The following is a 12,737-nucleotide window of genomic DNA, read 5'->3' as shown; positions in this document are numbered from 1 at the left end:
CTACAGGGAAACCCTGTCTCGAAAACCCAAAAAAAAAAAAAAAAAGATTAGCTGGGGCTGGAAACAGCATCACAAAAGCACTGGCTGCTCTTCCAAAGGCCCTGAGTTTGATTCCCAGCACTGGCCTCCATGGGCATTGCATGGGTATGATACACACACCCATACACCTAAAAGGCTATTTTTTTTTTTTTCAAAAGATTGGCTTGCTTAGGCACTAAGCTTCATTGTAACTTAAGGGGGGGGGGGGGGGGGTGGATATATTCATAGTTTGCCATCAGTGACTAGCAATAAGCACTTAGTACAGAAACCAAAGTTAGCTTTAAGGAGCAGATCGCATGAGCTTCCGAATATTAACCTGAAGGGTACAAAGTCAAACTATGGAAAAACTGAATTTTTTGAGATAGTTGACAAGAACATGAATGGTATATACTGTCATGTTGTTAGCTTGGTAATGGTATTATAAGATATTGTAACCAAATAAACAAACAAACAAATAAATAAATAAATGGAGGGCTTTGGACGTTCCACAAAGCAAAGTGGCTTATCCTCTCTTTGGATTAGAGGGAGGTGGGGTGAGAGAGTATGTGGAGGGAATGGGAATTGGTATTTCTTTTTTTAAAAAAAAAAAGGTATTTGTAACCAAGAACACCTTCCCCCCCTACAAAATCCTGTGCTTACTTGTAACATTGCCTTAAGTATGAAAGGGCAAAAAATTAAATCGCGTGCAAAAATGCAATGGTTGGGTAAATATTTACAAATATACAAAGAAAAAAATACGTGCCAAAATGCTAAAATCTTAAATGTGTTACATCAGGACATCTTATACGGTCTTTGCCAACTTATCAAAATTATTCTGAGATAAAAATGGCTGCTTAACTAACATGTACATTAAGAATGATTATTTTTCCCTTTTCTATGAAACAAAAGCAAAAGGCAGGGAACTACTGAAGCTGACCATCTGTTTTAGGTTCGTGTTCAAGTTACAACTGCCAGTTTTTTTCTGAATAAACAAACCTGAAGTGACCAAAGACATGAGATAAAAAAGTTAACACTGCAAGTTTTATATATTCATCTGAATAGCCAGGAAGCTTTCACCTATTTTATTTAGGTTTCATTTCCCTCCCCACCCCAAATTCCAACCAGAAGCTAAATACAAATGAAAACCAGTAAGCACTAGTTTTACTCCAATGGAGTAGGATCATTCCGATTTACTCCAATAAAAGTATGCAACCCTTAAGCAAAGCTTTTCTTCATTTAAAAGAAAAAAAAAAAAAACAAAAAAATAAAAATAAAAAAAGCTATACAGTAGTCTTTCCTTATGTTCATTGCACAAACAAGTTCTGCTTTCAGAACTCTTGACACTCTGGTTATTTTTACAATATAAGATCCCCACTTTTAATTTTGTTTTCTATTCCAAACACTCAACTTCTTTAGGATGGTGTAGAAACCAGTATTTCTGCAAAATTCACTGGATTTTTTTTATTTGTAATTAAATTTTCTAACACCAAAACAAAACAAAAACCAAAAAGTCCTCTACTTATGATGGTTTTTGCAGCTATGAATGTTCCTTGGTTTTATAGCTGCATTTAGCCACGCCAGACTCCAGATCTGCTTTAATGTGTATAAATGCATCTGCACACAGCAGAGTACTCTATAACAGCAACTCGGGGAAAGAGATCTGGGAAAAAAAAAAATACATGTACTAATGAGTACCAAGAAAACAAACATGGCCCAGTGCACACGAGGCAGAAATAACCTCAATGAGATGCTTTTTTCATTAAGATTTCTTTCCCATGGTTGTAATTTCTTTTCGTAACAACCATTCTGGTCATTAGAATGAATCTGACAGTGCTCTGGAACAACGGTGATTATAGCAAAGCTATTAAGTTTTTAAATGTTATTTATACCTGTTACATTCACTCTCACCCTCAATACTGATGACAGATGTCAGAGGCAAAAACCAGCACAAACATGAAGACCACAACACTGAGCATCACCTGTGCTTTCAGATACATTAAGCATTTCAGTGTACAATAGTCCTTCCTTCACATTTTAGTAAGATGCTGATGCAGTGCAGCAATCTGCAAAGCATCTTCTTTCACACAGTCCGTGCAGAAGACACCTAATTTTTTTTAAAGTTCTGTAATACAAATGATTAAAATAAATCCAGGATGAACAAGTTTCAAAATGCATAGTGTTCTGTGCATGAGTCCATTTTCTTTAAACTCTGAAAGAAAAGTGGTAAGAAAACAAGAAAAGAAAATCGCTGCTGCATTCTCTGGTCTTCTCCATTTTGCTGGTCAATGCTCTTATTTACTCTGGCATATAAGGACGGAGGTGATCCTCTATGGTGCCAACTGCCCAGTGGGTGAGCTGTTCTTGTGGCAGGTAGAGGCAGATGCTGCATAACTTGAAGATGGTGGCTTTGTTTTTTGGAGTCTAGAAGGAAATAAATTTTTAGTAATTTTAATATTTTTTAAATTGTCAGCCCCTCACAATTTAAGGCCTATGGCACACTACTATAAAGTGTACATAGCAAGAGATTTGTGATTTCCTATCCAGGCATGATATGGGAGAAAATAAGAGATGCCTGATATAAATGCATAGAGAATTTATGCATTAAAACACTGGGGAAGTCAAAAGAACTGTAATGTGCCCTGACCTCTAGCTCTGGAACCAACAAAGAACAAACAGGTTCCCTTTAGCAGTAAAACAAGATCTGGGTTTCCTATCTGCTCTCAGATGGGAAGTGTGCAGATCTGTGTCCAAACAACCAATATATTTTTTTTATTTTTAAAAATTATGAGGGGCTGGAGAGATGGCTCAGAGGTTAAGAGCACTGGCTGTTCTCCCGGAGGTCCTGAGTTCAATTCCCAGCAACCACATGGTGGCTCACAACCATCTGTACTGAGATCTGGCGCCCTCCTCTGGCGTGCAGGCATACATGGAGGCAGAATGTTGTATACATAATAAATAAATAAATCTTTAAAAAAAAAAAATTATGAGACAACCAACTAACTTTTAACTTGATATGCTTCCAAGTTTATTAAAGCTGATTTGTCTTTCTTGATGGTCACTAACCCTGTTTTTTGGTTTGCTTTTTTTTTTTTCAGGCAGGGTTCTTAGTAGCTTTGGAACCTGGAACTAACTCTGTACACCAGGCTGGCCTTGGAACACATAGAGATCTACCTATCTCTGCCTCCGAGTGCTGGGATTAAAGGTATGCGCCACCACCACCCAGGTTAAAACCCCTGATTTTGAATAGTAAGAGTCCTGAACTTTTTAAGAGCTTTGAGAAATGCACCAACTTGTTGATCGAATTTCTTCTATATAGTAGATACTGAGAAACTGAAAGGTACTCGCAATATGCTTTCAATGCCATTAATTGAATCACAGGCCTTAAACATGCTAGACCAAGTTTCATTTAAAATGTAACAGAAACATGAGGAAGGAAGCTAGTGTGGTGGGGTATATAACACTCAGGAAGCAGAGGCAGGCAGATCTCTGTGAGTTACTTAGAGGCGACCTGTCTCAAAAACAGAAAATGTCACAAAGATCAAGTCACAATAACTTTATGAGTAGGATTTGTGCAATTTAACACCAGGCAGAAACATTCTCTAAAGCCGAGAGGTACTACCCATCCACCCTAGGGAGACCTACATCATAGATCTGAGGCACACAGCTGCGCTGAATGCCCTTCAGCACATGCTGTCTCTTTAAATGTCCAAGTTCCCTACTGATGTAGGAGTGTCTTCTGTCTATATGTTACTTTCATTAGTTAAATAAAGAAGCTGACTTGGCCTTTTGATAGGCCAGCCCTTGGGTGGGTGAAGTAGACAGAACAGAATTCTGGGAGGAAGAAAGGAGAGTCTGGCAGACGACATGAATCTCTGGCCCAAGACAGACGTAAGTTAGGATCTTTCTTGGTAAGCCACAGCCTCGTGGTGCTACACAGATTTAATAGAAATGGGTTATCAAGATGTGAGAGTTAGCCAATGAGGCTAGAAATAATGGGCCAGGCAGTGTTTAAATGAATACAATTTCTGTGTTGTTATGTCAGTGTATAAGCTAGCCAGCCAGGCAGCTGGGAGCTGGGCTGCAGGAAGCGGCCTGCAGCTCCTTTCACTACACCCTATCTTGAATATGCTTGATATACCTTGAATATGCTTGATAAATAACAGCCCTAGACGATCCTCACACTTTTCAGCCTGATTTTTTTTTTAACTGAAGAATGCCTGTTTTGATAAATATCTGGATTGCCGCTAGTCCTGGGGATAGTTTAGTCAGTCAAGTGCTTGCTAGAGCAAGCATGAGGATCTCAATGGTATGCAGTTCTTATGAAGCAGAACCGGATGAAACCCTATGACTTGGACATTGCATAAGGAACCACATCCACATAAAGGCATACATACCTGCACACTTGTACTCCCCCTCCACAAGTTATTTTATTTAAAATACATATTTTGATCAACTGGAAGTGGAGCAGTAACTGAGTCTATTTCTAATTAGCTCCCAGGTGATATTTACCCCATTGACCAGGGACTTGGAAAGCTTGCTCTTTAGGAAGTGTTCATAAGAAACAAAAGTCTGGGAACTTCTCTGAAGGGGCCTAAGACAGGTTTCTTAACATGAGCACCAAACTAGTCCTAAAAAATTCCTTACCTGCAAATGCTGTCTGTCAATGAAGAGAAACACTGACTGGTTAGGATTGTTGACAACAATTCCTGTCTTGTCCTTGCGGCTCAGTACATGCAGAAACTGTTTCTCATAGTCACCGTGATGAAATTCAAATTTGGCCTAATCATAAAATACAAACATTTTATGTAGTTACAATTACATTGCACTGACTAATATGGAAATAAGAGACACACAGATAAAGTTATGGACAACGTAAAACTCAGTTCATTTCATATCAAACTAAAATAAACGCACTTCTTGCCAGGTATAGTAGCACATGCTTGTAATTCCAGCAATCAGGAGACTGAGGCTAGACAAGATAGACTACCTGTCTCAAAACAACAATAACAAAGAAGCAAAATCACTCACACACACACACACACACACACTTCAGTTAACATCAGTCACATTTCAAATGCCCAGATCGCATCTAGCTTGATCTTTTGAGAAACACATTACAGAAAATTCCACTAACAACACTCCAACATATTTGGTGATTTTAAAATACTTTTTAACTTTAAAACTTCAGCTTCCTTGCCATACATTAAGGCTCTAACCCACTGCATCAGACAAAGAGGAAATGTAAACCTAATGCATCACAAAGCCCTCAATGAGCAACACAGCCCTACTTATACAAATGGGCTTCTGAAAAAAATGCTACGGAAGAAAAAACAATTACTATTATGGAAGAAGTCAACTTCATTCTTTCACATGTCTAAGAGCAGAAGAAGGGAGAAAATACTGGGCAAAAAGATCAGGCTTAATAGAGAACTCAAGAAATCTTTAAAATCTTTCAGATAATTCAGAACTGTAACAGCTACAGTTCATTTGCCTTCACTGCAGGCAATATTATTATGTAAAATCATGACTGGCTGCTATTTAGGTGTTACTATCAAATATATTTTAACACCTCCACCCCTGCCATGGTACTAGGGAAAGAACCCAGTGCCTTGTGAATGCTGGGCTTTCACTGAGTTATACTGTTCATCTCTCCCTTTCTCTTGCTGACACTAGGGATAAGCCCAGGTCTTGCACACAAGTGTTCCACTAAGTCATGACTCTAGTTCTCTCAATAGCTTTTGCTATAAATCTAGCATTCAGGGCCAGAGTGTAATGGCACACACCTTTAATCTCACTTCAGGAAGCAGGTGGATTTCTAGAGTTTCAGCTCAGCCAGGACTACATAGTAATCACAGCACCAAATATTATAATTCTATGCGCAAGCGACCTTGGGTGGGACAGATATGCCATGCAGACCGAGCTTACGTGAGTTGTTTTATTGAGAGAAAAGGAATGGAAAAGGGAGGAGGAAAGAGACTAGCCTCTGGGGACAGGATTGGTGGAAAAGAGAGACTGAGAGTAAGTGAGAATGAGAGAGAGGAAGAGAAATAGGCGGAGTTTTGTCCTTTAAAGAGACAAAACACTTGGGGCAGGCATGATGCAGTGGTGACTCACTCTGCAAGGTACCCCAAGGGGTGGGACCAGATGCCAGGATGCTAATAACCCTGTCTCAACCAAAAAAACCAACAACAGCAACAACAAAAAATAAATAAATAAATAAAAACAACCAACAACAAAAAAAATCCAGTAATAAAAATGAAAATAGTTTGAGATTCACCATACAGTTCCATAGCATTTAAATTATATCCTACTGAATTTCTTCTTGGGGAAGGAATGTTCCACACCAAATAAAACAACTGGCATAATGAAATTCTCTGAAATAATGAAAATACTCTAGTCTCTCCCAGCATCTCACTGTACTAAGCATGACAAGGACACATTCAAAGCCTTTACTCCCTACTAAACACCACTACAGATGTACTCAAATTTAGAAGTTTCAAATGTTGGGTTTTTAAAAATACTGAGTTAAAAATTTTTTTCATTTGCCTTTATAATTAAGTCCTCTCAATTTCTATTTTTTTTTTTAAGTGGGAGAAGCAGGGTTCATTTACTAAGAGAGCATTTCCAAGGGAGGAGTGGGCCACAGCTGGGGCCTTGTTTAGGATAGAGTAGACCAACTACGTATCTTCAATATCCCAGACTGAAAATGTGAGAAAAATAAAACCCTATCATCAATGTACAAATATGGACTCCATATCCCCATTATGTCCTAAACAGTGTGTAACACCATTTATGTGGCTGTTTAATTGAGTGTTATAAGCAAGTATACAGAAATTTATATGCTAATACTATGCTGTTTTATATAAACTGAGCATATGCATTCCATATTTTGGAACCAATCCCAATAAAGTATAAAACATAAAGATGCTGCTTTAAATTTCTTAAGGGAATGAAATTAGCGTCACATAACTAGCTTATTTTACTGCAGGTGAGCTATAAAGTTAATAGCAAAGTTATTACACGTATATTATAATCAATCCTGAAGGCTCAAGAAACCTTTAATTAGTTCAAAGAACTTTTCATAGAAGGCAGTGAGTCATGAGTATAAGCTTTACCTTGTTTACTTTTACCTTCTTTTTTTATTAATTTAATTACTGTTTTTATATGGCTGTTTTATCTGCATGTGTGTCCATATATCATGTGTATGCCTGGTTGCGAGGCACCATGCGGGTGCTAGAAATTGAACCAGCTCCAGTGAAGACTGAGTGCTCTTCACCCGAGTGAGCTCAAGTCTCCAGCTTTTTAAGAGGGTTTATTTTGGCTTACTTTTTGCCTTGTTTGTTCCAAACTGAATGACCCTGAACCTATTATTGCTCTCTCTCTTTTTTTTTAAACTGTCTCATTTCTTTTTTCTACAGGGTCACACACACCTAGTTATCACTAATTAGTACTTAGATTAAATGTATATATAAAGTATTTAGGGAAAGATTAATACACTGGATTTTAATAACCTGTAGACACGATTTCAAGTAATAGTTCGTGAACTAAGGTATAATCTGCCTGCCTGTCTTCCAAGTGCTAGGATGAAAAGTCATGTACCACCACTGCCCAGCTGATAAATGCCTTTTAGAAATGCTCCAAAATGGCAGTTAGAAGTCAGTAAAGAGGACTGGGGGGTTGCAGCTACATAAAACAAGCATGGAGTCAAGACTCTCAGGAAGTTCAAGGTTATCCTGGGATAGAAGGCGATTAGAGGTCAATCTAGGCAACACTGAGACTTTAGATTAAAAGTTAATTACAAACCAAAGATGTTAAGAGATTCTATAAATTTGTTCTCATATGACATAATATTTAAAAAGACGGCAAAGACTTATGAAATAACTATGGGAAGCATATCACTCAGAATTTAAGTTAAACCTATTTCAGATGTTGTCACTGAAGTGCTCACTACTTTATTTACCTGAACAGGCCTAAAAGGTTCATCAGATTCCTTCCACCTAGAAAACAGGAGACAAACAATTTTCTCAATATCATTCCGAGGCCAAAGAATGAAATCCATCTCCTGAGTACAGCCAATTACATCCTAGAAAACGACAGAAGATTTTTTTAAGGTTTAAAGAAGTGAAGTGGTGTGACAAAAGGTATAAATATAGGATTTGACTACAGAATCATTTCCTACCTACCTTCAGGGGTTAAAGACTGTACACAAATTCTTGCTCTAATACTAATTTTTATATTGTAGAATCCAGTCATTTAGCCCAATGTCCCCCATACAAAAAGGATCTAACTTTCTCAATGTGTGAATAACTTCCAACTGAAGAGCTAATGTTACTACTGCCTATGCCTTTATTTCATCTTTCAAAATAAAATGTAGGCCGGGCGGCGGTGGCGCAAGCCTTTAATCCCAGCACTCGGGATGCAGAGGCAGGCGGATCTCTGAGTTCGAGGCCAGCCTGGTCTACAAGAGCTAGTTCCAGGACAGGCTCTAGAAACTACAGGGAAACCCTCTCTCGAAAAAAAAAAAAAATCAAAATCAAAAGTATCTGGAAAAAATACTCCCAAACCACTCTTATTACACATAAAATATTATGATGTGCTGTTAAGACGGCTACTTTTTTCCATTCTTGTTCCCAGCATCATATTCCATATATCTGTTTCCAAAAGTCAGTGCACTTCTTCCAGACCACAACAGTTATATCCAGGTTTCCTCTGCTTTAACTAATTTTGGATTATACACCAGATTAACTTCAATGTAATGCCATTTTGAAGGTTGGCAGTAATATATTTTGTTTAACATATTATTCACAGTAATCACATACATTAACATTCCATCTAAGCAAAGCGACCCATGCTTTTATTGGAAGTTGAACTTAGAATAAAAAAGGTACTTCAAGGTATTTAAAACAATTTTATGCATAATACCCAACGGAATGGAGGATACCTCTACATGCTTTATCCAGCTAAGAATGATCTTGAGCCAAAAATACATTCATTACATATCTGAGGTCTCTAAAAACAAAGACTGTTAGCCACTTTCAGGGGGAAAACTGCAAACCTTAATTCACACAAACTCATTTCCTAAGTAAGTCAAGACTTCCACAACTTACCCTTCTCATAGACTGGTATCGAGGAGCATGGAGCTGTACCACATCCTTCTGTAGAAGCTCTATAGAACTTTCCAAGGAATAGCTGGAATCTCGCACACCTTTCAGAATATTTTCTTCATAATTATTTGTCATGACTGGTATAACCTCAGACACTTCAAAAAGTGCTGACTTTTTCTTCTAAAAGAAAAAAATTCAGACACAGTGCTTACATAAATTCACTTATCTGGTTCCACAGACAACTGAATTAAAATCTCACAAGTTTAAAACACACAAGTAGCCAGCGATGGTGGCGCATGCCTTTAATCCCAGCACTCGGGAGGCAGAGGCCGGTGGATCTCTGTGAGTTCGAGACCAGCCTGGTCTACAAAGCTAGTTCCAGGACAGGCTCCAAAGCCACAGAGAAACCCTGTCTCGAAAAAACAAAAAAAACAAAAAAACAAAAAAACACAAGTATTCAAAATAATTAACTATTTTATTCCTGAAATTATATCAAGTTCAATTACCTTTTCTGGATATTATCTGACTACAATTATCAATGTTTAAAAGGGAGAAAAGGTAAATTGTGTTTCCAAATTAGTTAAGATCAAGTGCTCATTACTAATCTAACAAAACTCCACACACAAAGCATATGTAACAAAACATAGGGTGGTACTTGGGGCACTCTATGAATTATGTGCAAAAGTCTATCTAATTTTGACACTTAAGAGCCTGGATTCAAGCCGGGTGGTGGTGCATGCTTTTAATCCCAGCACTTGGGAGGCAGAGGCAGACAGACCTCCGAGTTTTGAGGCCAGCTTGGTCTACAAGAGCGAGTTCCAGAACAGCAAGGACTGTAACACAGAGAAACCCTGTCTCCAAACAATCTGAGCTTGGATTCAGAGAACCTACATTGCAACCTTCAACCAAAATATAATCAGATCTTATCAAATTTGCTATCAACACATAAAAAAAAAACAGCACACACAGACAAAAACAGAAAATGTGAAAATGGCTCATCACTATAACTACTCTGGAACACTACAATACAGCTGAAGAAAAAAACTTAAAATTGGGGATAAACGTAGAAGCTTATAAAAATTACTAAACAGCACGCTAAGGTTACATTTCTGATCAGCAGACTACTTTCAGTGCATAAGTCAAAGTTGCACTTCCTTTAGTCAATCTTACATCAAACAGCTCTGTTGATAATTGTCCACTTTGAGTTGCCAAAGAATATGCCTTTTACGACATTCTCTTTGACTTTCATAACTCAAATTCACCTGATATTTAACTGTGGAACTAGATCACACTCACACAAATCATTTTTAATTGTAAAAAAGCAATTCTAAACAAAAATTAAAATTTCAATATTTAATTGCTCCTAAAAATTGGAAAGTATTGTTTCATTAACTATACTCTAAGAAATGAAACCATTAAGATTTGAAGTAACAGACTAAATTTAGCATATAAACATTTGATTCTGTTGTAACACTTAAGACATCCTACTTACAACTTCATAAAGTTCCTTCTTTTGTTCCACATAAAAGTTTTACAGTTACTCAGTCCCATGTCAGTTAAAAATGTATTGTGAATTACTTTTCAAAGTCAAATAATATAGAAAAGCACTCCATTTTCTGCAAGAATTCACTTCACAGAATTACCCCTAAGGGCAAAAACACAAAGTAGTCTTTCTCCACACTCTCAAACCTAACATGCATAAAACACTCAAATAACAAATAATATGCACTTGCAAAAATCACTTAGGAACTTAAATTACCTTCTCCTTGAACACAAAGGCAATATACATCTTGAAGTCAAACTGGTCAGCTAGAGATTCTTTTTTCTTCCTAAGCTGAGCACGCAGTCTGTTCAGAGCTTGTTTCTTCCGGGAGTTTGGGTCCCCCATTGTGAAACAGGGTGGTACTAAAGCCTTTGGAAACTGTCACTAACTATGGGCACTTTTTCTTAAGACTCAAGTACAACAGAAACAAGTCATTTTTCCTGCTAATATGATTGAATAGCTAAAATCACAACTGTAACCCCCAAACTGCACCTTCTGGCAATATTAGCAGACTGTCATACCACAGGGTCAAGAAACAAAAGTTGCTGTCCAGTCATGTTTGGACAATAATGTTTAGGGGAGAGGTGGGAAAGGGGAAGGCAAGGAAGGAAAGAAAGAGAAAAAACTTCGAACTAACTTTCTGGAAAACGCATTTGGCTAAATTGCCAAGATAAAAGGTTTTGAAGGGGAAGTGAAAAACCTATCATCAGGATTTAGGTGTGCAATAAAACACAGCTGACACCAGTCCAATCCTTGAAATCCATCTGGATTTTTCCCCCTTTTAAGAAAAGGGATTAGGAAAAGGAAAAAGGAGGGAAAATTGTGATGTTGCTTCCCAAATATAGAAAAGGGGGGGGGGGTAGAAAAAATGAAAACCACCAAAACAGGGTAGGTGAATGAAACTGAAATCCCCAGTTGGATTTTACCCAGCCAGATCCATGGCTGCAGCACCTGATTAATTCTTAGTTATTTCAGATTTCACTACTGCTATGTACTGTCAGTGCTTTGCTATTGATTACACTTGGTGGTGAGCAAAGAGAAAAGTGCAAAATCAGCAGAGAAAGAAGGGGAGAGGTACAGGGTTTCCCTGCAATCAACTACAGTGTATACCGGGGGCGGACAGCTGTTGCCCAAAGGAGCCATGAGAAAAAACAGCGGAGTCATCACCAACTTCCCCATCACCCACGTTTTCACCCTCAGGCGGCTGCGAACGCTGCTGCCAAGGAGAACCATGATGGCAAAGGGAAAGGGGGGGTCTATTAAACGATATTAATAGTTATTCCGGCTCTGTGATTAGCCCTGATTAATGCCCCGGATCCAAGCACCCTCAGCCCTGAGGTGGGTTCTACATTCCCCGGGGAGCCCTCAGTATAAATTTGACCCCGTTCAGGTTCGGGATGGTGGGGAGTTCGATTATCTTCGTGTGAGCATGGCTGGGGCAAAGGTGGCGGGTTCTCCCACGTCCCAGGCCGGGCCCGGGGATCACCTGCCGTCGACCCCCAGTTCCCACCCCCACCCCTCGCCTTCAGCGGCAGCGACTCACTCGCACCACGGGAGACACTGGATCACTCGGGTTCTCACTCATTTCACCGTGGAAAGAATTCCCGCCCGGGTAGAAAAGGCGGAAAGAGAATAAAGTGGGAAGGATCAGTTGGGAGGGGAAAAGAAGAAAATAATCGTGTTAATAAGAACTACTTCTTAAAGGAAGCCCACCCTCCCACCCCAAAAAAAGAAAGGAATGAAGTTCCCGGGTTCTGGATTCGCTTTTCCCGTTCAACAGCCCATGTTTCCCGAGTGGGGGCGGCTGGGTGGTTTCCCAAGGGGAGGGGGGACAGAGGCCGGGATCGAGGCGGCAGGGCGGGGTCCCCGCGGAGAGGAGAGCGGGACTCGCAGGCCGACCGTCTGAGGGCCGTCTAGCCGCAGCCTGCGGGCGGAGCGGCGGCGGCGGAGGAGGAGGCGGCGGCGGCGGCGGGAGCGCTGCTCGTGGCGCGGGCGGGAGCCATGTCAAGAGAACACGACGGGCCGACGGAGCCCCTCCATGCCCGCTGCGCTGCGCTCTGTGGCCGGGCCGC

The 12,737-nt window shown here is 39.5% G+C and overlaps 1 protein-coding gene across 1 annotated transcript; it reads right to left on the bottom strand.

Moving 5' to 3' along the window:
• Positions 1 to 713: 713 nt before the first annotated feature.
• C6H6orf62 (chromosome 6 C6orf62 homolog) lies at positions 714 to 12,378 on the bottom strand. Its single transcript, XM_038333644.2, has 5 exons — positions 10,882 to 12,378; positions 9,126 to 9,302; positions 7,979 to 8,101; positions 4,663 to 4,797; positions 714 to 2,439 (listed from the first exon to the last, which is right to left on the bottom strand). The coding sequence occupies exons 1-5, from the start codon at positions 11,008 to 11,010 to the stop codon at positions 2,314 to 2,316; spliced, it is 690 nt and encodes a 229-aa protein (XP_038189572.1). The 5' UTR covers positions 11,011 to 12,378; the 3' UTR covers positions 714 to 2,313.
• Positions 12,379 to 12,737: the final 359 nt, after the last annotated feature.

This window comes from Arvicola amphibius, chromosome 6 (genome assembly GCF_903992535.2).
Source record: "Arvicola amphibius chromosome 6, mArvAmp1.2, whole genome shotgun sequence".
Lineage (NCBI taxonomy): Eukaryota > Metazoa > Chordata > Mammalia > Rodentia > Cricetidae > Arvicola > Arvicola amphibius.
This window is presented reverse-complemented; position numbering and strand designations above follow the sequence as displayed.

Excerpts from the sequence above, each read along its gene's own strand:
- C6H6orf62 (XM_038333644.2), bottom strand. The coding sequence starts at position 11,010 with ATGGGGGACCCAAACTCCCGGAAGAAACAAGCTCTGAACAGACTGCGT. Across the intron at positions 9,303-10,881 it reads CCTTTGTGTTCAAGGAGAAG|AAGAAAAAGTCAGCACTTTT; the intron begins GTAATTTAAGTT and ends TTTTTCTTTTAG. Across the intron at positions 8,102-9,125 it reads GATACCAGTCTATGAGAAGG|GATGTAATTGGCTGTACTCA; the intron begins GTAAGTTGTGGA and ends GTCGTTTTCTAG.